The sequence below is a fragment of the Ceratotherium simum genome, chromosome 17 (assembly GCF_057802395.1).
Source record: "Ceratotherium simum simum isolate JZ-2026a chromosome 17, ASM5780239v1, whole genome shotgun sequence".
Classification (NCBI taxonomy): domain Eukaryota; kingdom Metazoa; phylum Chordata; class Mammalia; order Perissodactyla; family Rhinocerotidae; genus Ceratotherium; species Ceratotherium simum.
In genome coordinates, this window is record NC_141916.1 from 36,798,563 (window position 1) to 36,825,572 (window position 27,010).

Consider the following 27,010-nt stretch of genomic DNA (forward strand, 5'->3'; position numbering starts at 1 on the left):
CTCGTCTTGTTTTTCTGCACTCCTCAGCTATCCTGTCTTTTCCAAGAACACAGGCCAACATGTAGCTATGAGATTATTTCCTTTCCCATTTTCTTAAATGTGATTTCCAACTTCTTCTATGATTAAAACCAGAGGAAGTGGAAAATGTAATTAGTTAATTATTTAATTCATTAATTAAGTGAAAATATGGAGTGCATTTTTTGTGCTTGGCACTAGTTGAGAAGCCAAGGATACAAAGATGAATATGACAGTCTCTCCCTGGCATGGGAGACAGACTAAACTAATTACAATACAGCTTTATAACTGTTAACAATTCAGGTATCTACAGTGGAGTAACACGAAGTTGGAAATGATGAAATGGGGGCTGTGAGGAGAGAGGAGTGGGTGCAGGAAGGAAAGACTAGTGCTTACTAAGCTGTGTTTTAAAGTATGAATATGAGTTTACCAGAAGTGGTGGGAAGAAATAGGAAGTGGAGAGCATTCACATCAGGAAGAACAGAAAGTAAATGGACTTTTATCGAACTTAAAACCGCTGATAAATTGAGGGAACAGTAAGCAGCTATTTATTACTTCCAAAAGGTGCATGAGTTTCTTCCTCTTAGATCTCTCTAGCAATGTTTCTCAAAATGTGGTCCCTAGAACATTTGCTTCTAACACACCTGGAGTACTTGTTAAAATGCAGATTCCAGGAACAAACTGGACTCCGGATCTATTGTATGTGTTAGTTTCCTAGGGCTGCCAAGTAGCAAATTACCACACACTAAGTGGCTTAAACAATGGAAATTTATTGTTTCACAATTCTAGAGGCTAGAAGTCCAAGATCAAGGTATCAGCAGGTCTACGCTCCCTCTGCCCGTGCTAGGGAAGGATCTGTTCAGACCTCTCTCCTAGATTCTGGTACTTGCTTTGCTTGTGGCAACATAACTCCATTCTTCACATTGGTATTCTCCCTGTGTGTGTGTCTGTGTCCAAATTTCCCCTTTTTATAAGGATACCAGTCATATTGGATTAGAGGTCCAGCCTGTTCCAGTATGACTTCATCTTAATTTAACTAATTACATCATCAACAACCCTCTTATGGCTTGAACTGGTATTTCTCATGTATACATCTTCAAATGTGGAAAGTGCATAATCTTATAGTTACATGATCTCCTGCAGATTCCTTACCAGAAATCTAATGGATACATGAACCTAATCAGGAAACTGCAAGTAGTGCTATTGAAAAATACTTGTAATTATAAATATTTATTGAAATACTGTGCTTTCCAAAATTATTTCCAAAAAAGAATAGATCTGCTTTAAGACATTGCTGAATAGAATCATTTTATCCGAACTTTGCTTTAAATAACGTATTCTCTTTCTATAAAATCAGCAATCTAATGTTACAGAACGACTATTTCTTTATAATATGAGATCATTCTCACACTTTCAAACTTGACATTAGTACCGATACTTAGTCAATGACTTATCGTTCTGTGGAACCCTTTAAACTAATGCCTTCTTGACTGGTACTCTGTTTAGTGCTAGGGCATTTCATTAAACATGGATCATTGAGTGACTGTCATAAGAAAGAGTATAAAACTTGCTTATAAAAGATGCTTCAGTGAGTGAACTATTTTACTTTAATTTTTCCTAGACTTGCTTATAGTTTTGTCTGAATTCTTTTATAAAAGACTTTTTATTTTGAGATAATTTCAGATTTACAGAAAAGTTGCAAAGATGGTACAGAGAGAGTTCCCTTATACTCTTTACCTAGGTTCTCCTAATTTTAACATCTTATATAATCATGGTACTTTTATTAAAAATATCTGAATTTTTAAAAAAATTTATCAATTATTTTGTTTTTCCAACTTTTAGGGTCCCAAAGCAAAAAAGGTAGGTAAAAATTATTTTCTCGAAATAGTTTTATAAGCACTTAGATTGTACCAACAGAATTTTTAAACATTTTTCTAGTTAGTTTTATTATAGTTTTTAGAGTTTACTAAGCTTCCTTTTTAGACATTAATGCTATTTAAATCTTGGAATAATCCTTTATAAGAACAGGACATATTTCAAATTTGACATAAAAAGATATTTCTAGTTTCACAAAGACTTTTAAAAAAGCCTTTATTTTTTACTTGTGTCTAGATTTGAGGCTTTTTGTTACTTTTGCTCTAGCAAATGTCAGATTAGGAACCCCTGTTCTTCCTTCCAAATAAACACATAAAAATTTAGTTACAAAACCTGGTGTGATTTAAAAGTAGACCCTAAGGTAATGTGTCTTGAAATGGGTTGCATGCTAACACCTACTTGATTCTTTTTATATTTTTATATTCAATAACGTGTGTCTGGCATGCCTTTTTCTCTCTTCTTCACTTAGTAGATTTATGCTTTAAAGCAAAAATTATAATCTCTTGACTGGCAAGCCAGATTTAGCCCACAGACGTATTTTATTTGACCTAAGAAGTTTTTTTTTAAATCAGTTGCCAAACTGTTTTCACACAAAGATATGATTTCCATCTATTCTTGAAAAACTAGAAACCTGATAACTTTGTGCCTACAGTTCTATAAGGCAACAGTTGGCTGGACTGAGGAGCAGCCGTCTCTTTTAGAAATGCATAAACTCTTCAGTTTGCCGTAATCCTGATCATGACCAACTCCTGACTTGATTCACCTTCCTGATCCCAGGAGGGATTTGGGTTTGGAATGCCATCTTTAAGGCATATCTCTGTAAATTTTCCTACCATTCTCTCTTGCGGAATCAGTTATACTCTCTGCGTTCTCATAGCACATGTATTTGTTCATACCTCAATTATAACCCTCATATCATTTTATATAATTTATATAAATTATATAATAATTTATCACTGTGAGCTGTTCAAGGTCAGGAGCGTGTCATAGTTCTTTTCACATCCATAGCCTTTAGCACAGTGCCTGGCGCATAGTAGAAATTCAATCAATGTTTGTCGAATGAATATGTGAAACCCCGTTTACCCTACCACTGCTTAAAAATACTTGGGCCCTTGATTGTTTAGAAGAAATGCTTATATAAATGTGTATTTAATATTTATACAATTAAACATTTCTTCAAGAAATACTGTTGAGTGTGTTCTGTGTTTGCTTCTCTCAGTCACTTGGACCCACTACCAACCTGATATTGTTTTAGGGGCTGTGGATATAACTGAACAAAATTTATGAGGGCTGTGGACACATTCTTATGTGGGAAATATTCTGGAGGGCTACAGTAATTTTTATGTTGGTCTACAATAGTTTATTGGTTTGTGTGGACATTCATTTTCAGCTTTAGATTGTGAAATTTTAGAGGCATTGTTTTAAATCTGAAAACTCATTGTTCTAAGTTACTTTGATGCTTACTCATGTATGCATGGGTGCTAAAGAAATACTTTTGAGTTATTTTGTTCGTAATGTTTCCTTTAGAGAATGGTGAGATTCATCCTATGAAATTTGAAACCAAACATAAGAAGGAAATCACTCACTTTTTAATTTTTCCATTCTTAAAGATTATGGTTTAGGGGTGAGGCGAGTTCGTAAAGGGAATTTACAGTATAGTTAGGAAAACATTGAAAGATGTATTTTATTTTTTATGATTTCCTAAAGCTTTTTTTTAAGGGAAAAAGTAATAAATGCACAAGGTACAAAATTAAAATAGCATTAAAAATAGAAAATTTCCTCTTACCCAAGACTAGAAGAAGCACTGCGTATCTTTTCATAAATTTCCTAAGCATTAAAGAGTACACACACACATCCGTGTTCTCCCCACATATGGGAGCATTCTGCATCTTCTGTTTTTCACTTAATATTTATTTCATTAATTCTAGGATACTCATCATTTTACATTTTAACATTACTGAAATTGAGATATGTCTTATAATCGGTAGCGTCTTACAAGCATTGTAGTCCTAGATCAACATCCATTTTTTCCAGAGAGGGGATGTTTGCTTCTGTGAGTCATGTGGTCTTACTACCAACCTCATATTAACTTTAAATTCTCTGCTTGAGAGTTTTGGGACCATACTAAATGATTAAATTTCCAAGGAATTTTTTTTTTCTTCTTTCTGTTTGTTTTCAGGATTGAGATATGCAAGTTTCCTTGCTCTATCTTTTCTATGTTGTAGGTTCATTTGTCTTTACCTATATCCAGCTTTATACAGGCGTCTCCTATTAGACTCCCATATTGGGCATTTCTGTTTTGGGGAGTATAAAAGTACATCTTACATCTGATGGCATCCTAGATTCGATGGCGTAAGTCTATCTTAGGGACCTTTTTCTTCAGCATGTTGAGATTATGTCACTTCTTTTCACAGTTGCATCATATTCTATTGAAAGTATGTTGTGGGGGAGAGGAACTATTCCTCTGCCCTCTAGGTTCTTCTGGCTGGTCTCAGAATCAAATTGACATGAGGCAGAATAACAGGAGAAAATCAAACAAATTTAATAACATGTATACATGGGAGAAACCCAGGAAACTAAGTAACTCGCCAAAATGGCTGAAGCCAGTACCTTAAATAACATCTTCAGCTAAAGACAAATGAGGATGTTGCGGGTAGTAGTTTGGGACTTCAAAGGGGAGGAAGGCAACTTACAGGGAGATAGAAAAGCAAATGTATTGTAAACAAATGTTTGCTGGGCCATCTATAGACAGTGGGAGCCCAAAGAGAACTTTGATAAATGGGCCTTGCTAGGTGCCTTCCTGTCTACCACGCCTAGAGTTATCTATGGTGATAACTCCTTCCTGGGACAGGCCTTCTATCTTAAATTCTTTTAGGCAGTTAGGGAGAAGGTCAAAGTTTCTTTCTGAGTCTTTTGTTCTTAAAAATAATCAAGCCAAAGAGACACATTTTGGAGTGGCAAATCCTGATCCCTCACAATGTACTATGATTTTTATGTTGTCTCTATTTTTTCTACCACAAACAAGGTAGGAGTGAAGATACTTATATATAAGGCCTTGCAAACATATGGAAGAATACTTATTTCATTGATTTAGCAGTATTCTGGGCATTAAGAGAATAGCAGGAAGGCAGAGTCCTTGCCCTCATGAAAGTTACATTCTTTTTTTTTTCTAGTTTTATTGAGATGTAATTGAGACATATTGATATATTGATATTGATATATATTGAGACATATAACATTGTGTAAGTTTAAGATGTACAACATGATGATTTGACGTATGTGTTATGAAGTGATTACCAAAATAAGGTTACACATCCATCTCACATAATTACCATTTTGTGTCTGTATGTGTGTTGTGAGAACATTTAAGATCTACTCTCTTAGCAACTTTCAAGTATACAATACAGTATTGTTAACTATAGTCACCATGCTGTACATTCGATCCCCAGAACTTATTCATCTTATAACTGGAATTTTGTGCCCTTTGATCAACATCTGCCCATTTCCCTCACCTCCCAGCCCCTGGCAATAACCAATTTTCTCTTGTTTCTATGAGTTTGGCTTTTCTAGACTCCACATGTAAGTGATATCATACAGTGTTTGTCTTTCTCCAGCTTATTTCACTTAGCATAATGCCCTCAAGGTTCATCCATGTTGTCACAAATAGCAAGATTTTCTTTTGTTTTATGGCTGAATAATATTCCATTGTGTGTAAGGTATATAATATACCACACTTTCTTTATCCATTCATCTGTGGGTGGACACTTAGGTTGTTTCCATATCTTGGTTATTTGTGAATAATGTTGCAATGCACATGGAGGTACAGATATCTCTTCAAGATAGTGATTTCATTTCATGAAGCTTACATTCTATTTGGGAAGGGGAGGGGAGGAAATAATGTAATTTCAGATAGCTTTGAATAAACAGAAAACCAAGACAGGAGTCAGTCAGAAATGTGGGGTAGGGGATAATGGTGATGCTATTTCATATAGGGTAATTAAGGAAGTAAAATTTGAAAAGAGACCTGGATGAAGCAAGGGAGTAAGTCAATAATTACCTGGGGATGAGCATTCTAGGCAGAAATATTTATTGCAAAGACCCATAGTTGGGAATGACCTTGTGAGAATACCAGTGTGGTTAGAATAGAGTGAGCAGGTAGAAAGTGAAAGGTAAAACATGGGGAGAGGGTGAAGGGGTGCGGGGAGGGGAGGGGGTGTGAGAGAGAAGCAGGAGCCAGGTCATGGCCAAGTAGACCATGGTAAAATGTTTGGGTTTTATTCTGAGTGATGAGTAGCCTAGGAGAGTTGTAAGCAGAAGAGTGACATGATCTGATTTACATTTTTAAAGGGTCAATGGAAAATTCACTGTGGGGAAGCAAGGATAGAAGTAGGAGGACCAGTTAGGAAGCTATTGCAACAGTCTAGGTCAGAAGTCTTCACATGGAAATAAACCTGCTTCTAGAAGTAACGAGTACTGTCAGAGGTACACAAAGATTTTCTAAGGATACAAGGATACATATGGTTTTATGGACATCAATTTCCAGATCATCAACTTTCATATTTAACCTTTCCTGGGAAAAAGCTGAAGTCCTGCCTTTTTGCCATTGCATCCTGCCCTTTCACAATTATCCTTTTGCTTTACAAAACAAAGGCGTATCTCTCATCCATTCTAAATCTTATGCTGGTTCGTTGCCCTAGGGCCTGGGCTGTGAAACTAAGGTACAGTTCAAAACATTGATGTTGGCAAAGCTGTCTTGAATCAAGGCACCAAAGACTTCCTGTTTTTGTCTCTTTCTGTAAGTGGTGAAATGTGGCATTAGAAGTATTGAGATATTCTGAATTTTGTGTGTATTGTGTTGTGGAGTGGTGAGACTTGTAATAATTTTTGTTTAGTCACATTGCCTGTGAGATTGTTGTCAAATGATGATACAAAAACTCTCACAATGTAATTTATTGATAAAACATCCAGACTCCAAAAATAATAACATTAACTTTTTTAATGAAGAAAGATTAAATGTATCAGTAAAAATGTAAATGAGATTAATATTTTTACATAGACCTTAAAGTTGCTTTGAAACTTCATATAACTTAAATTAGTATTATTCATTGCAAAAGCTAGGAAATTGTACAACACTATAGAAAAGGTTATAACACCTGGTGTGCTATTAAAAGATTTACTGCATTTACATCAATGTGTTTTTTTCAGAAATCACTGCACTTCATAGAATACAGGAAATGGCAGAAGACGTTGATTAGATTGTAGGGAAAAAATGCTTTACAGATTGATGAATACATAGATGATTCTAGTTATTCCCAGTTAATAATTTATGGCTGTTCTTCCAGTGAAGAAAATGGCATTATTAGTGAAATTTTGGTATTTCAACTCTTTTTAGGAATACAACTAGGAAAGATTTTACAGAACTTGGAATACTTTTATTTGAATTGATTTTATCTGAATAGATTGAGGATGGTGCCCAAGTACCTCCATGCATGGGACTGTAAAGAATGGGCAAAGGGGGGCCTTATTGCTCATATCTGTACCTGAAATCCTATTTTAATTTAGAAACACTATATTCACAAACAGGCTTTGGTTGCTTGAAATTTGAGTCCTGGTTTCTAATGAACACTCAATGTTGACCATAAAATAGAAATGGTGTTAAGTTCAAGACATTAAAATTGCCTCTTTTTTTTTTTTATTTTTAGAGACAGACACAGTCCTGCCCTCAAGGAGCTTATATTGTTTTCTTTTTCTTTTTTTTTTTTGAGGAAGATTCGCCCTGAGCTAACATCTGTTGCCCACCTTCCTCTTTTTCTTTTTCCTCCCCAAAGCCCCAGTACATAGTTGTATATCCTAGTTGTAGGTCCTTCTAGTTCTTCTACGTGGGACGCCGCCTCGGCATGCTTGATGAGCAGTGAGTAGGTCCACGCCCAGGATCTGAACTGGCGAAGCAGAATGAGCTAACTTAACCCTATGCCACTGGGCCAGCCCCTCGTCTTTTTAAAACAATGTGTGAGGAAATGGAATCAACTCACACCTGGCTCATAATAAAAAATGAGGTAGCTTGTCATGAGGATGCATATTAACACATTTATTTGTACTGAAAAATGAAGTCAATCTGTCTCTGATAGAAGTAAATGTGCTATGGCCAGTTGGTTTAACTTTGAAGGCTGGGCTTTGCTAATTAGGTAAATAGTAGACATTTTTTATACTTTGAATGAGCGAAATCTGCAACTTTAAAGTTTTGATCAACTTAAAGCAAGTGGTAAGATAAAATAATTTTATCAAAAATATTATTTTGATTTTTCCATTTCCAGTAATATTGGGCTTAAGATTTTTTTGGGTCAACCGTTCTACTGAAAACAATAAATAATGCTAAAATATATACATACAGATCAAAACTATCATCTTAAAAGCATTTAAAAGCTGATAAGATGGTAAGAAATTATCAGGAGGAAACCTAAATGAAGGCAGGAACCAAAGAAGTAATGGAAGCACTAAAACTGTTTTTTCATGAGGGCATTGCAGAACTGGACAAAATTTGAACTTGAGTCTTAACAGCAACAATGGAAGCCAAAGATAGTGGAATGATGTCTTCGATGTGCTGTAAGTAAATAACTGCCAACTTAGAATTCTGTATCAGCTCAGTTTTCAAAAATAAAGGTGAAATAAAAATATTTTCTCAGGCAAAAACTGAGTTTGCCACCTGCAAGACAGATTAAATGTGTAAGGTATAAAACAATAATTATAATGATAACATATGGGTTTAAAAAACTAAGATACATGACAACAAACCAAAATGTTCATCAGTTGCTGAATAAACAAAATGTTGTATATATATACAATAGAATATTTTCCAGCCATAAAATGGAAATATTGATACGTGCTATGGCATGGATGAACTTTGAAAACATTATGCTAAGTGAAAGAAGCCAGTCACAAAAGACCACATAATGTATATGATTCCATTTATATGAAATGTCTGAGCAGGTAAATCTATAGAGAAAGTATATTAGTGGTTTCCTAGAGCTGAGTGGTGGGGAGGAAATGCGGGGGAGGGCGGGGTGACTGCTAATGCGTATGGGATTTTTTTTAGGGGGGTGATGAAAATGTTCTAAAGTTGATTATGGTGGTGGTTGCACAGACTGTGAATATACTAAAAGCCATTGAATTGTACACTTTAAATGGGTGAATACACTTTAAATGGGTGAATAGTATGGTATGTGAATTATATCTCAGTAAAATTGTAATAAAAAGATATGTGACAACAATAATGTATAATTCACATTATACATTAGGATATATTCAGTTAAGATGGGGAAGGATAAATTCAGTTAAGATGTTCTAAAGCCCTTGTACTGTTTGGTAGTAGGGTAAATGTATTCATGTATTTGGTATATATATTGACTTTAGGTTAGCCACTAAAATGGTATAAACAGAGTGTATAACTTTCAAACTAGTAGAAGGAAAATAGTGGATTGATAAAAAATAACCAATTGAAAAGATACCAAGAAAGCCTACAAAAAGAAGGCAGCACAATAGCCCAAAACCAAAAGAGAAAGATTGTCAGATTGGATAAAAAATAAAATCTAATAATAATCTTTTTACAAACACTATCTAAAGGATAAAGATACAGAAAAGCTGAAAATAAGATGATGGAAAAAGACATGCTATGAAAATACTAGAAAGATGAAAGTTGATATACCTATATTAATATTAGACACAATAGACTTTAAGACAAAAAGCACTTCTAGAAATAAAGAGGGTCATTTTGTAATGATAAAGATTTGACTAACCAAGAAAATATCTTTTTAAGTTTGTATATACCTAATTACAAAGCCTTGAAATATACAATGCACAAATTCAGAGAACTATCAGGAGAAATAGACATGTCTGCAATCATAGTGGAAGATTTCATCTTCCAGTAATTGATAGAATAAGCATTAAAAAATCAAGAAGGATCTAGAAGACTGGAACAACGTGATGAACAAATCTAATGAATTAGACATATTTAGAACACTGCACCCAACAACTAGGGAATTTTAAGCACACTTTTTTTTTCAAAATTGACAATACACTGTGACATAAAACTATTCTCAAAGTTCAAACGTTTGAAACAATTCAGAGCATATAACCTCAATGAAATTAAGCTAAAAAATCAAAGAAATCAGTTATAAACAGGAGAATACAATGTGCTGGGAATTTTTTAAAGATTCTAAAGTGGGTAAAGAAGTAATATAATGGAAGTCAGAAAATATTTTTAACTCGATGAGGAAAATACTTCAAAATTTGTGGAATGTATCTAAAGTGATACTAAAGGGAAATGTGTAGCCCTAGATAGTTATATTAGAAGAAGGAAAAAGGCTATAAAATTAATGAAGTAAGCATCCCTCTCAAGAAGTAAGAAAAAGAATAAAACTCTAAGAAAAAGTAAGGAAATAATAAAGACAAATACAAAAATTAATAAAATAGAAAACGTACAATAGAGAGGATCAATAACCTCATATCCTTCAAGTCTTCACTCAAAGGTTACCTTCTCCACGAGGCCCACCCTAACCACTCTACTTAAAATTGTAATTCATCCCTTCCCCAACTACTCCTGAAGTCTGGAGTCCCTTTGCTTTTCTCCATAGCACTTTTCATCCTCTAAAATATTTTATAATTTATTTTTAGATTTTGTTTATTTTTGTCTTTCTCTTCCAGTTGGAATATAAGTTCATAAGTGCAAAGACTTTTGTCTGTTTACTGATACATCTCAAATGCCTTATGCATGTTAGACTCTCAGTATTTCTTAATTGAGTGAATGAACAGGCCACAATTTATTTCTTTGAAAATACTGATAAAATTAACAATCCTCTGGTAAATTTTATCAGGAAAAACAAAAGGCATAAATAATATTAAGAATGAAGAGGGAGATATGACTTTAGCAATAAATGGCATTATTTGAACAGCTTTATATGTCAATAAATTAGAAAATTTAGATGAATTGGACAAATAGCCAGAAAAAAATAATTTACTCAAACTGTTTCGTGAAAAAATAGAAAACCTGAATAGTCCTATAATCATGTAAGAAATTAAATCAGTGGTTAAAAATCTTCCCAGAAAGAAAATTCTAGGTCTACAAGTCTTTGTTAACTAGTTCTTCATTCAAAGATAAATAAACAATTTCATTTTTATACAAATTCTTCCAGAGCATGAAAAAAAGAGGGAACACTCCTAACTTATTTTGAGTTATCTGGATAACCTGAGAATAGTATGAGAAAGGAAAATTGAGACCCATTCATAATAAATACAAAATTTCTAAACAAAATGTTAGCAAGCTCAATCTGGAAGTATATAAAATGATAATAAATCATGACCCAATTCAGTTTATCCTAAGAAGGCAGAATTAGTTTAATATAAGAAATTAAATGGATACCATTAGATTGAGTTAGAAATTCCGTTACTGTACCTTACCATTTAATAGGTTAAAGGTGTTGGGGCCTAGGGCAGGCTACCCCAAAATATCCCACAATAGCATATTGAGTATTTTAAATTAAAGTTAGTTGAGAAGCAGAGAGGGCGTTCTGACCCTCTTATCTCTGTTCTCCCTGAAAGCAGAAAATAAATCTCCCATGTGCAAGGTCCTCTCTCTGCCTCCTTATCACCAGAGCTAGGGAATTCAGGGCTGAGAAACCTGAATAAACAAACCTTGCTAATTAACTACCTCAAGCGTAAACTCTGCTTAAATTTCTCACTAATTAGGTACCCCAAATCTCAGTTTCTTTGTCCTGTCAATTTTCACAAATGTATTGTTTCTTTCTGTAAAAGATACATATACTGCCTGTTTTGTTCACTTTCCGAGCATCGTTGCATCCAAGCATCACGTCTCCAATACATACCTATTAAACTGGGTTTTTCTCCTGTTAATCTAGTCTTGTGCCAATTTAATTATTATTAGTCCAGACATAAGAACAGAAGAAAAGGGATTTTCCCCCGCCCCCACAACGGACACTTTCTTAGCCTGATAAAGGTATCTGTATTAAGAGACAGGAACAAAAACCAACTACCAGAGAAGCAAGAGTACTGAAATTAACAAATATAGACTTAGATAGTGATTATGGGAGTGTAAATTGGAATAATTAGTTTGGAAAGTCCAACTTCAATAATGCAAAAAATGCACACACCCACCAGTTTTACCCCAGGTAGACACTGAAGAGAAATTCTTGCAAATGGACACCAGAATACATACACTTGAAGATTTATGGCAGCATTATTCATAATAGTAACAAACTAGAAACCATCCAGTGTCTATCTGAAGAATGAATAAATAGGTTAATGAGTTACTATTCAGCAGTGAAAATATACAGCTACAGCTGTAGCCATCAACATGGATGAATCTTACAAACCATAACGTGTATCTAAAGAAGTAAATAACACAAGGGGCCGGCCCGTGGCTTAGCGGTTAAGTGCCCGCCCTCTGCTACTGGTGGCCCAGGTTCGGATCCCGGGCGCGCACCGACGCACCGCTTCTCCGGCCATGCTGAGGCCATGTCCCACATACAGCAACTAGAAGGATGTGCAATTATGACATACAACTATCTACTGGGGCTTTGGGGAGAAAAAAGGGAAAAAAAGGAGGATGGGCAATAGATGTTAGCTCAGAGCCGGTCTTCCTCAAGAAAAAGAGGAGGATTAGCATGGATGTTAGCTCAGGGCTGATCTTCCTCACAAAAAAATAAATAAATAAATAAATAAAAGTAAATGACACAAAAACACAAATATTATATTATTCTACTTACATGAAATATCTAGAATAGTCAAATTCATAGAGACAGAAAGTAGAATGGTGGTTGACAGGGGCCGGGGTTGGGGAGAAAGGGGAGTTATGTTTAATGGATACAGACTTTGAGTTTGGATGAAAAAGTTCTGGAGGTGGACGGTGGTGATCGCTGTACAACAGTGTAAATGTGCTTAATGCCACTGACCTGCACACTTAAACATGGTTAAAATGATAAATTTTATGTTACGTATACTTTACTGCAATAAGAAAAGAAGTAAATTACAACCATATACGTAAAGTATAATTGGATTATGTAAAGTTCCAAAATAAGCAAACTATATTGTTTAGGAATACATAGCATATGTAATAAAATTTTAAAGGAAAAGAAGAAAATCATCATAATGTCAGTGATTATCTCTAGGGATAACTTTTTTGGTATATCTATATAATTTTTGTCATATGATATGGAAAGAATTCAGAGAACTGCATGGTATAGCTGTAACAAACCTATTCCCATTGGCTTTTTAATATAAACTAGATTTCTCATTTCTTATATTTGCAAAAATTAGCAAAATAGAATTCATCTGAATGCTTGTTTCATTCAGCGATAGCTAACATTTATCCATGAAGCATGAGCTAACCAGGAAAAAGAAAAAACCCCGGGCTGGCCCAGTGGCGCAAGCGGTTAAGTGTGTGCGCTCCACTGTGGCGGCCTGGGGCTTGCAGGTCCCGATTCCGGGCTCACACGATCGCACTGCTGGCAAGCCATGCTGTGGTGGCATCCCATATAAAGTGGAGGAAGATGGGCATGGTTGTTAGCCCAGGGCCAGTCTTCCTCAGCAAAAAGAGGAGGATTGGCAGATGTTAGCTCAGGGTTGATCTTCCTCACAAAAAAAAAAAGAAAGAAAAAGAAAAAACCGAACCATCTCATCAAGAGATGCATATCCAGTAAAATTTTACTTTTTAATATCTACTTATCAAAATTTCTAACATGTTGCTTCATTCAGTTGTATACTGAAAATAATTATGAGATTAACTCAATTTAGAAACTTAGAGACAAGGAAATAAAAATTTTAAATTTTCATACATATTTTTGTGTAGATAAATATAAGAGGATCAACAAAAGTCTTTCAAGTATATTACATTAGGGTAAGATTCTGTGAGGGAGGTGGAATGGAAATAATAATTCAAAGAGAAAAATTAAAATTTTTATTAAAGAAAAGCTTGTTCATATTTCTTTGATGATATTGGCCATTAAATCACAATGGTACATAGATTCTATTGGATGTATTTTAAATAGTGATGAAGATATTTGAGTGATGTAAAAGTTTTATATATCATGTACTGGAAAGTACGTTTGCAGCTATGTAAGCTTGTGAAGACAAGTCTTCAATGCCAACTTAAAAATGTGTGAAAGCATACATAGCTTTTCAAAATTCTTTTAGGGAATATCTGAACAAATAATTTTAAAAGTTACTGATCAACTACAGCTGAGGAAAAGAAGCCAGAAGAGAAGTCTGAGGAGTGACCTGTGAGAGAAGAAGCAAAATCAGACAGTACTAACCTAAAGGCCTAGTGAAGAAAATATTTCGAGAAGGAGGAAGGAAACTTTGTCAAATGATGACGACAGATGAGTAAAATGAGGGCTGAAAATTGACTATTGGCATGGAAACACGGCCGTCTTAAGGTTCCTTGACAAGAGAGGTCAAGAAATTCTAATGGAGCAATAGAAATACAAGCCCAATTGGAGTAGGCTGTGCAGAAAATGGGCAAGTAGAAGTGAGCAACCCCTTTTAGGCCATCTGATATAAACGGCAACAGAATTGGAGCAAAAGATGGAGAGGGATGTGAAATCTAGGGAGGGAGAAATTTATGAATAACTAGAGGTGTTAATTACAGGAGCCAAGTCTTAAATAGGCAGTAAGGGATAGGATCCAGTGTAAAAGTGGCGGGTTTAGCCTTAAATAGCAGAAGGTACATATGGTTCATCCACTGTAATGGGAAGGAAGGCAGACAAAGATGTACGTAGGTTCAAAGATTTGGTGTGTAAAGGAGATTATTCTCTTCTCAAAGTTTCTAGTGATATAAGAGGTAAGGTCAACAGCTGAGAGTAGGAAAGAGGAGAGGATTTTGGAGGTTTGAAGAGTGAGGAGAATGAAATAGTAGTTGGAATACTGGATGGTACTTAGAGCCTAGTTAAAATTTGTGCTCATGAATTTGAGCTCGTGTATTTTTCCCTGGCAAGGTCCAGCTGTTCATATTGCTAGCACAGAATAAATGGAGAGTTGAGTTTAACTAGAACTAAGAATTTGCCAGCTGAGCTTCTCAGAGGGAATGTAAAATAGTGGAGGTGGAGATATATAAGTTAGTGATTATGGTGATGAGCTGTGAAATCTAACGTGGGTAAGTCAGAAGTGAAGGTATGAGAGGGGTTGATGAACAGTGAAAAAGTGGTAGGGCTAGTGGATTGGAGATTCCAAAGGAGCATCCTACAGTATGTGAACCAAAAAGAGAAGATGGTCATCCAAGAGTCTGTGTATCCCAAGGATTAACCACTCTATTGATTCCTAAATTTAGGTGGTGTTCTCTTTCTATACTCTCCCTTAGGGAAAATGGAGGGGAGGTGGTTATCACCAAGATAGTTCTCAAATCTGTATTTTGCTAAATCTCAGTTCTCCAATTTCAATGCCTGCAAGCATTGCCTGGGTGTTCCACCAGCACTTCACACTAATTATATTTAGACTCCTACAAACAGTTTCTCTTTCAAATTTACTTGTCTGGACTGCGATTCTTCTTTTTGACTCTTCTCTGACTCCCTCTCCTTGCCTCCAATTTTAATCATTATCTAATAAGTTAGCTTATAAAATGTTTATTGGATCCATTCTCCTACCTGCATTTCCATTGTCATGACTTTAGTTTATTAACCATTGTTAATAGTTGCCAAAACAGTCTCTTCTTGATAATCATTTTTTTCCCTAATAGCAGATTAATTTTTAAAATTATATTCTTAATAGCCACAGTCCCTCTCAAAAACTTTTAGGGGGTTTCCAATTCTTTTAGAATAATATCCAAACTCTGTAGCATAGCTTTTCCATTCTCATTTCCATCATCACCTCTTCTTGGAGTCTTCCCAGGACCCACTGAACTTGCTGGCCTTTCCAGTGCTCTCCAACTCCATATCTTATGCTTGCATTTCCCTCTTCTTGGAATATCTTCCCGTCATATCTGAATGTTAAAATCTTGTGGGCACAAATTTAAATACTACCTGCTCTATAAAAATTTTACTTGATCCCAGCTGTTGAAAATAATCTCTCCTTCCTCCAAACTTGCAAAATAACTTTCTGTATATCTGTTAGTCATAAAAATATTCATTTTTATAGACATGTAGCAGTATTAAAACTATTTTTGCATATATTTTATTTTAATCCGTACAACAATGAAATAAGGTTTTGTTTAGCACCATTTTATTTTTTTTATTTATTTTTTTGTGAAGAAGATTGGCCCTGAGCTGACATCTGCCAATCCTCCCCTTTTTTTGCTGAGGAAGACTGGTCCTGGACTAACATCCATGCCCATCCTTCTCCACCCTATATGGGACGCTACCACAGCATGGCTTGCCAAGCGATGCGACGGTGTGCACCCAGGATCCGAACCAGCGAACCCCAGGCGGCCGCAGCAGAACACGTGCACTTAACCGCTTGCACCACTGGGCCGGCCCCGTTTAGCACCATTTTAAAGATGTGGACAATGGGAATGAGAGAATTATTTAAATCATATATACTTGTGACTGTCACTCTTACCTTTGAATAATTTATATGCTTATTTTTCTTACTTGTTTCCATACTTTGTCCTCAATGCACTGAGTCAAGGCTTTGCACATAGTAGGCAGTCATATTTGAATCAGTGAAAGACTGGATTCATGGAAGCAAATTTGGGTGCGTGTTAATAGCCTTTTTTTATGTTCTGGCCTTTGTTAAGTCTGGCAGTAAGAAAAAGAAAATCACCAAAGCTGAACGATTGAAGCAGCTACATGAGGAGGAAGAGAGACGACAAAAAGAGGAAGGTACAAAATACACAGTGATACTATTTTTATATGCAGGTGATACTAACAATAGTTGGTATTTCTGTAATCCGGTCAATATTTTTTTAAAGCATTTTCAGAATTCTTTAATTTTTCAAATTTAATCAGTTTTATAATAGATACCTACTATTTATAGGGTACCCAGAAAGTTCTGTTAGTACACACCAATCACTTTCAGATATATCTTGAAGTAGAGTGGCCAGATAAAATCCAGGATGACAAGTTAAATTTGAATTTCAGGTAAACAATGGATAATTCGGGATAATTCACCCCATGCGATATTGGGGACATACTTAAAACAAAAAGAAAAATGTAATGTCCATTGTTTATCTGAAATTCAAATTCAACTAAGCATCCTGTGTTTTTATTTGCTAATTCTGGCGGCCTTATTTTGAAATGTTTATATTTACTGATGAAATTAGGGGCAGTGGCGCTGATTGTGCAGTGAGAATTCTGAAACTCAAATACATTAAACATGGGAAATATACACGAGCAAGACATACAGCAGCCTCTGTTCTTATAGTTTAATATTTATTTGTCAAATTTAAAGAGGACTTTCATTTGTTAAAAAATGTCAATTAAAAATTAATAAAAGTATTGGTTATTTAAAATACCAAAAAGTGATTTAAAAAATCTGAATATTTCAAGTGGTTGTAGCTTTTAGCATTAAGAACATCTGTGGATTCAGAGTTAAAAGTCTGTCCTCGGGTTCCATGTTGATTTTTTGTGTTTGACCATATAAATCCTTTTTATTTTTAATTCTTTTTTGTGTGTGTGTCTGAGGAAGATTAGCCCTGAGCTAACATCCGTTGCCAGTCCTCCTCTTTTTTCTGAGGAAGACTGGCCCTGGGCTAACATCCGTGCCCATCTTCCTCTACTTTACATGGGATGCAGCCACAGCATGGCTTGGCCAGCGGTGCGTCAATCCTTGCCTGAGATCTGAACCTGCAAACCCAGGGGCCACCGAAGCTCGCAAACTTAATGGCTATGCCACCGGGCCAGCCCCATATAAATCATTTTGAGGTAACTCGAAGAATACAATATCAGGATCTAGATCTTGGGGAATGTTTTATTATATTGGGTTAAACTCATATTCTTTAACATATATTTCATATTTTGTGTTTAATAGTGAAAGCAAGAGAAGATTAAGGTAATTGCTTCTGATGATGTAGATGTCACAAGGTTATAGAAATCTTCTGAAGATTTTACCTCTCCTTAATTACCCATGATAGATCTGTCATTTTTTATCGGTTAAAATCATTACTGGATCGCTATAAACTTTTGGAGAAGAGACATATAATTGTGGGCCTATTTTTTTGGCTAGAAAGTTTGACAATCATGTTACTTTTTTGAAGGAAATCTAGCACTTGTCTTATTTCTAGCACATAATAAAGGTTGTGACTTCTACAAAATATTCTACCACAACACCTTGAAAATATTTGAAGTAACTTTAAGGTCTTAAAAATAGATTGATTTAGTCACTGAGAAAAAATTTTTTTGGTTCTTTAGAGGAAGCCCGTGTGAAATATGAAAAAGAAGAAATGGAAAGGCTTGAAATAAAACGAATTGAGAAAGAAAAATGGCAACAACTTGAAGCAAAAGTAAATAAACATTAAAAATATTATTAATGAAGACTTAAACTATGTGGTTATCAGATCTGTTTGGCCATTTAATGTCATTCTCCCCCATAGCTACCAGTAATATTTAGGCCTATATGAATTGGTTTAACTCATTTAATCCTACCACAAAGTTGGTGACATTATTACCCACATTTCACAGATAAGGAAATTGAAGAATGGAGAAATTAAGCAGCTAATAAATTGCTGAGCCAGGACTTAGACATAAGTAGTCTTGCTTCAAGCCCATGCTTGTAACCATTAAGTTATCATTCTCAATCTGTTTTATTATTTATTTATTTATTTATTTATTTTTTGTGAGGAAGATCAGCCCTGTGCTAACATCTGCCAATCCTCCCCTTTTTTTTTTGCTGAGGAAGACTGGCCCTGGGCTAACATCCGTGCCCATCTTCCTCCACTTTACATGGGACGCCACCACAGCATGGCTTGACAAGCGGGGCATCGGTGCGCACCTGGGATCTGAACCGGGGAACCCCAGGCCTCCGCAGGGGAACGCGCACACTTAACTGCTTGCGACACTGGGCCGGCCCCCCTCAATCTGTTTTATAGATAATTAAAAAGAACTGAAAAATATTCAAATTTTACCTCTCCTTTTTTAGTTTCACTTCTCTTTTTGCCACAATTTTTCAGATCAGTAGTTCTGAAAGATTTTGATATCAGGACAAAACCTCATTACTGTTAAAAATTGAGGACCTCCAAGAGGATTTTGTTTATATAGGTTATATCTATCAATATTTACCATATTAGAAGTTAAATCTGGGAAGTTTTAAAACACTTATTATATAAGTAGACATTAAACATTGTTAAAAATAAACATTAATAAAAATAAGTAAATTCATTAACATATTTTTAAGAAATAAAATACCTATATATAATTATATATGTCATTATATATTATATATGTCATTATATATACATTATGTATATATATTATATAATTGTATAAAATTTATAATTTATGTATAAAATATATAAATACATATTTAATATATTTTCTGTATTATATATTATATATAATATATGTATGTAATACATATATGTATAAATATAATTAAATATATATTTTATTATATAATAATTATATATTATTGAGATATAATTGACATAACATTATATTAGTTTCAGGTGCAACATGATGATTTAATATTTGTATATATTGTAAAATGATCACCACAATAAGTCTAGTTTACATCCCTTACCACACATTATATATTTTTTTAAATTAGGAAAATGAGTAGCATTGTTTATGTTTTAAAAATATCTTTAGTGTCTGACTTAACAGAAGACAACTGGATTCTCATATCTACTTCAATATTCCATCTGTTACAATGTGTTGTTTTGACTGAAGCATATGGAGAAAATCTGGCCGCACACAGATATATGGTTGGAAAAAGGAGGAATATTGAAATAGCCTTTCAGATAATTGTGGATATTCTTTGATACTATACCAAAACTCAATAAGTGGTAGTTTCTTAATGTGGAATATGAAACCATATCAATGAACTTTTCATACTCTTACACTAAAACATTGATCTGTCTTACACTTTGAATAGATCTTGTGTTCATGTGTGATTTTGCAACGTCATGCATTGTTGCTTGGAAAAATTTGGTTCACTGAGTCATTTTCTTCCAAATGTTAACACATTTTTATTATTCATTATCAAAAAAGATCTTATGCATTAATATCATCTCCAATCAAATTAGAAACGTTTTTAAGGATTGGGAAACTGTCAGGCTCACAGTGGTAGATACAAATTTTCTAAAATTCAAATTTCTATTTGAGAGCTTGAATTTTATCATTGGCAACAAATATTTTGAGTTGTTTCTTGGAAGTGACATGCTCAATTCCTTCATTTTTGAGAGAATGTCTGCCCAAATACTGAAATAATTGCACAAATGTTTATTTCTCAAGACAGTATTGTCCCTTGATACGCAGCAGAAGTGCTTTATGCACACTTCCCATTTTATCATACAGAATATTAAAAAGACATCTACTCAAGGGTTGACATTTAATAAAATTAATAATTTTCACTTCTTCATCAGTTCATTCTTCTGTAAAACTGGCTGTTTACCACCCCTCCCCACAAAGAATAAGACCACTAGTACAGTTTGTGCCTTGATTTGCTCTAAGGCCCCAGCAGTTTTTTTGTACCATCAGTGCAAATGTGTACACTGTGAAAAAGGCAGATAATGTCTTAGTATTATTATGAAAATAGATTTGACTTCACAGATCCTGAGTCTTGGGGACCTACCAGGAGTCTGCAGATCACATTTTGCAAACCACTGTTTCAGATGAAACCTTTTGGAAATATCAGTTATGTTCAAACTAATTTTAGTATTCATTTTGAAACTAAATACTTCGCCCAGTAAATTTTAGATGCTACTTGTGAAATGCAAAACTGAAATTAAAGAGCAGATCAGTGTATCTATCCCCCTGCAACAGGATCTAGAAAGGAGAAATGAAGAACTTGAAGAACTTTGTTTATTAGAGGGGTGTTTTCCTGAAGCAGAGAAATTGAAACGAGATATTAGATTGCTTTCTCAGGTAAGACTGACTTTTTTTTGAGCTGATACTTTTGTACCACAAGAGGGAGTTATAGTCTGATGTCCTTTTTAATCCAAAGAAACTTTAAATTTGTCTGTAAAAAATATCTAATCTGACAAATCTCTCACATTTCTTGTAGCAAAGTAAATTCATATAGCTGTGTAGAAAACTATTTGTCAATAATAAGATCCTTGAAATTTTTATATCCTTTGACTCTGATTTAATTTTGGGGAATCTATACTGAGGAAATTATCCTAAATTAAAATATAAAAACCTTGAGTTTAAGGGAATCTAGTGTTGTTCAAAACAGTGTAACTTTGGAAACAAGATAGGTAATTATCAGGAGAAAAAGGAAAAACTGTAATAATATGGCAAAAGATGATTATGGTGTAATTTTAAGCAAAAAATTCTAAGTACAATATGATTACAAATGTAGAATTTGCATAGACTACAAAATAAATGGAAGGACTCATACTAAAATGCCAATGGCAATTAACAGTTAGTAATAATTTGAGAAATAGAAATTTGAGAAATAGAAATAGAAATTAGCCCAAGTGTTGGCTCTCGTAAATATAGGAGCTATATGATTAGAGAGGAAAGCAAAACAAAACCAACTTACTATTTTAAAAATAAAAATATGACAATAAATAGAATTTCTATTGAATTATTGAGGTTTATAAATTATTTTGATGAAGAGGAATTTGGTTATTTTAGGGATATCTCAAGTAACTAAAGTTATAATATGGTTTTTGCCTAAATTGGGAAAACTAGGTTATGAGAACTCATACTTCAGAAAAGAAGTAATTTAATCTTTAGCTGAATTTTCATCAGTGCGAACCTTCAAACGTTTTATTTCACAGTGGAAACACTACATTCAATGTGATGGGAGTCCTGATCCTTCAATATCCCAAGAAATTAATACCTTTATTAGCTTGTGGAAAGAGGAAACAAATGAGACTTTTGAGGAAGTGATTGCAAAGAGTAAACTAGTGCTAAAGGTAAGTACTTAAGTATTCTATAATTTTAAATTATTTAAATTACAAATTATCTGATATTGACTCCAAAAATAGAAATAAATTAAACGTAGTATTTGGCAATTAATAACACTGCTGCTTCCTTGGCTAGGAAGAAAAATATTTGCTAATCTTTTTGTTTTCTTTTTAGTTTTACAATTCCTAAAAACCTCTTGCCATCTTAGATAAGGTCAACATAACCTAAATGTGAAACATTAACTATATGTGTGTCTAATTCAAGCCAAAAAAAAAAGTTGCATCCATTTATGTAGATAACTTGGGGGGAAAAGGGTATGATTTTATCATCAGCTGGAATTATCTACTATTCAGTGATCCAGTACACATGTTTTTTATTTTTTATTTATTTATTTTTTTAAATTTTTTGTTTATTGCAGTAACATTGGTTTATCACGTGTTTTTTAAGGTTAACTATGTGTCAGGCACCTACCCTTTTAGGCACTGGAAGTACAAAGATGAATAAGAATATCCTCCTACCTTCTATTTCTGCAAATAGAATGGATAGGCTAGCCTGAGGAGCTACCATTTTATAATGCACTTAAAAATGCTAGACAAAAAATTTTTTTAATGATATTTAAATCCATTGCCTAGCTCAAAAGAAAGTAAGGGAAAATCTTGGAGGCCATAAAAACAATTCAGAAAAACAGGCAAGTCTGAAGTCAGTGGCTTGCTAGAGAGTATCTATCTGTTTACCCCTGGTGGCTTAGCATTGGTTCAAAGGGCCATCAGGAGGCAAAGCCTAGGGTACATGCAAGGTGGCAAGTTGGATCAGAGACCCCAAATATGGCTGGGAGCCTCAAAAAGGTATTGTGGATAATAGGGAAAAAACCTACTCTGCAAAGGGAGATGATAAGAACTCGTTGGGCTCATCTTTAGCTTAGTGAAGGGAAAACAAAAATGTCTCTACTGAGAATTCTTAATCACAAATGAGTCAGAAATCAGATTGGAAGAATTTACCAGAAGACAGCACAGAGAGATAAAGAGATGGAAAGTATGAAAGAGTGGTTAACAGACATGTATGATAGAGCAAAGAGGGCTAACAATATATTGGAAAAGAGTACTAGAAGGAGATGTAGAAGAATGAGGGAGAGACAATATTCAAAGAGATAATGGCTGACAATTTTCCAGAATTGAGGAAAGATATGGACCCTCAGATTCCAGAAACCCAACAGATCCCAAGTTAGGATAAAGAGAAAGAAATCCACACTTAGACATACCTACATAATAGTAGAAACTAGAAGAAATTCACTCCTCTTGGTCCTATTATCCTCTAATGCTTTTTGTTCCATTTCCTCACCACATTTTTGTGCTTCTCGCCACTGTGGTTTCCTCCTTCTTCATGTTGCTATAAGATGGAGTAACTCTAGACTCTGTTAAGCTCATAACATGCATTGCCTAAGTTAACCCAAACAGCAAGTTTATGAGATTCATTTTACATATGAAGAAACATAGATTGTGCCTTGCTTACAGTCCCCTATGAGACCTTAGATGGGCCATACTCTGACTTTCCAAAGGCTCCAAAGAGCCTCCCATACCCTGTGAGGTATTTGGACACCAGTGGATTCGTCATACAGTGTTCTTGCCATTGCACATCCTCTCTACCAGGAAGGCTGCCATGCCACGATGCTGGTCCTGGAATCTGGTGCTCTGTAGTTAGCAAGGAGGCAGCAGGAAGTAGCACTCGAGTTCACCAGTGATGAGCTGAAAGTGACATCTTCCTGTTACGAATGTGGGATACAGAAGTAATAAATAGTAGGGAAGATGAGAAAAGGGTAATAAAAACAAAACAGGAGGCCAAAGCGGAGAGTAATTATAGCAATAGGAAACTAAAGCAGGAAGCCTCAAGAGGAACAGAAGGAATTGCATAGCAGTGACGCCATGGTAAACACCAAGTTCCAAATTGTCAAATTTATTTATTTGACAAACTCTTATGTAATGCTTATTATGCCAAGCTTTAGAAATAGTAACTTGCTGAATCCTCATAATAAATCTATGAGGTAGGCACCATTCTCCACATGTTACAAATGAAGAAGTCAAGGCACAGAGATGTTAAATGACTTGCCCAAGTTCATGCTGCTAGTAAGAGGCGGCTAAGATTGAAGCCCAGCATTCTGGCTTCAGTCCATACTACCCTACACTACTATGCTGCCTCTCTTAATGGAGAAATTTTCTATACATTATCTGTGTCAGTGCTCGAAACTCAATTGTGCCACTTATTAGTTGTTCCTTGATCATGCTGTGCCTCAGTTTCTCCCAACACTTAAATATCTCTCCACACTCTTCTTGCTTGCATGGTTTCTGAGAAGTTGGATGTAATTCTTAACTTTTTTCCTCTAAAGGTAAAGTGTTTTTTTCCTCTGGTTTCAGTCAGGATTTTTTCTTTATTTTTGACTTTCTGTAGTTTGAAAATGATATGCCTAAGTGTAGCTTTTTTTGGCATTTATCCTGCTTGGTGTTGTCTGAGCTTCCTAGATCTGTGGTTTGGTGTTTGACGTTCATTTGGGGAAATTCTCAGTCATTATTATTTCAAATATTTCTTCTGTTCCTTTCTCTCTTTCTTCTTCTGGTATGCCTGTTAATGTGTATGTTATACCTTTTTGTAGTGGTCCCACAGTCCTTGGATATTCTGGGGTTTTTTTTCAGTCTTTGTTCTCTTTGCCTTTTGGTTTTTATCCTCTAGCTCAGAGATTCTTTCCTCGGCTGAGTCCCATCTGCTAATAAGCCCATCAAAGACATTCTTCATTTCTGTTATGGTGTTTTTGATCTCTAGCATTTCTTTTCAAAGAAAAGAAATTTTCTTTCTTTCTTTCTTTCTTCCTTCCTTCCTTCCTTCCTTCCTTTTCCATCTCTCTGCTTACATTGCCCATCTGTTCTTGCATGCTGTCTACTTTATCCATTAGATATCCATTAGCATATTAATCATAGGTGTTTCAAATTCCTGGGCTGATAATTCCAACATCCTTTCCATGTCTGGTTCTGATGCTTGCTCTCTCTTCACATTGTGTTTTTTGCCTTTTGGTATGCCTTATGATTTTTTCTTGTTAGCCAGACATGGTGTACTGGGTAAAAGGAACTGCTGTAGATAGGCCTTTAGTAATGTGGTTGTGAGCTAGGGAAGAGTTCTATAGTCCTGTGATTAGGTCTCAGTCTTTTAGTGAGCCTGTGCCTCTGGACTGTGAACTTCACAGGGTTTTTAATTTTTCTTATGCCCTCTTAGGTGGGAGGGGATGGCTAGAGCCAGCTGGAGTTGCATATTTCCTTTCCCACAGGTGAGTTAGGCTCTGGTAAAACTCCAGCAGGTTAGGCTCTAGTTAGTTAGTTTCCCCTGAGATCGGGCCTTGTTAAGAAGAACAGAATGCTCTAGCATATTTTAAAACAGTTCCTTTACCCCTCCCTCTGCTGGAAGCACAAGGGGATTTTTCTCCCATATTTATTGTGGGGCCCTGGTCAAGCTCCTGTAGGTAAATCTCACAATATTGTGGGCTTTCCCCCTCCCATGACTGCGTCCTCCTGGAGATTTTAACTCACAGCATTGTCCTCGCTGAGCCTCCAGCAATTCGTCATTTATAGTTCAGATTTTCCTGCCCGGTGCTGGTTCCTGCGGTGGCTCCTGCTCCTGAGTCTGCTCCCGAAAGCTGACTCCCTGTACTCACCTGCGGGTCTCTCCAATCTCGGGGGTAGGGGTTTGCCCTGTGTCCTCCCCTTTCTGAATCAAAAAAGAGTTGTTGATTTTTCAGTCTGTTCAACTTTTTGCATGTTGTTAGGATGGAGTGGCATCTTCCGAGCTCCTTGCAGCTGGGACGGATGTGCCTCAGTTTCCTTATCTATAAAATAGGCACAATAACAGTATCTACCTCATAGAGTTATGATGAGGATTGAATGAATTAAAACATATAAAGCATTTAGAACAGTTCCTGGCACGTATTAAGCATTCCGTAAATAGTTAGTAATTCTCCTTATTCTCCTCCTCCTCATTGTTGTTACTCCTGTTGTTCCACAGTCTTAGGTAATGACAAGCTGTGCCTAGTCTATCAACTTGCTAATGAAAGCTCTGTTACACATAGTCGAGAATTCTTATCATGGAGTTTTTGGAGGAAATATTTTATTTTTCTATGATCTTAAATAATAGAATAAATACAGGAAGGGATCTCTATATGTTTTACTGACACTAAGATGTGTTCCTCAATTCAGAAGTGATAGAACATCCCCCTTTTCGCTTTTTCCTTGACTATTTGTCAGAAGATTAATTTACTTTTATAGTAAATATTTACTTTATGTTTTTACTTTATACCTTTACTTTCTAGTTAATTGACAAATTGAAATTAATTTTATTGGAAACTCCACCATATGATTTGCAAGATAAAAATGTAATACAGTATCAAGGATCAATTCTAGAACTGCAGGAGCTCCTTCATCATAAGTTTAACATAGCCACAGAAATACTTCTCAGAGTAAGTGTGATATTTTGCTCATATGTTGTTATTAACTTTTATGAGAATTAAAATTTTATGGTATGTAATAAAAAAAAATCCAGTATCTTTTTTTTTTAATTAAAAGGTTGTGGAAAAGTCAGTAGAATAATTTAAGGCACATGTGTTTATCCAGATTTAAGAACTAAATATTTTATTTTTAAATAAATGAAACATTATTCTTATAGCTGGTCTAGTTTTTTTCTTATACTTGCTAAGGTTTACTAGGATCACTATGGAAACAAATTCATAAAACATTATATATTAGATATTCACTCTAAATAAATTAATGGACACAAGTTACAATTACTGGTAGTCACTCTATTTTTCCAAAATATTTTAGCACTAATGATAATATCCAAATAATAGTAAAACCATTATACCTAAGAAAATTAATAATAATTCCATAATATCTTCTAATATCCAGTCCATATTTAAATTTTCCCTAATATGCCATGAATATCTTCTATAGCTTTTTTGTTTTATTTTGTTTTTTAGATCAGAAAACAATCTAAGGTCACATTGCTTTTGGCTATGTTGTCTCTTGGTTTCTTTTGATCTAGAGCACAGTCGTCTGTATAGCCTTGGTAGACTATGT

General features: G+C 34.9%; 1 protein-coding gene across 1 annotated transcript in view; it reads left to right on the forward strand.

Moving 5' to 3' along the window:
- DNAI7 (dynein axonemal intermediate chain 7) overlaps window positions 1-27,010 on the forward strand; it is a 64,557-nt gene that overhangs the window by 601 nt on the left and 36,946 nt on the right. Inside the window, exons 2-6 of the mRNA XM_014791379.2 lie at window positions 16,628-16,712; window positions 18,240-18,331; window positions 20,811-20,912; window positions 21,773-21,910; window positions 26,248-26,394. Coding sequence (XP_014646865.2) covers window positions 16,628-16,712; window positions 18,240-18,331; window positions 20,811-20,912; window positions 21,773-21,910; window positions 26,248-26,394 — 564 coding nt within the window. The remainder of the gene's footprint in view (window positions 1-16,627; window positions 16,713-18,239; window positions 18,332-20,810; window positions 20,913-21,772; window positions 21,911-26,247; window positions 26,395-27,010) is intronic.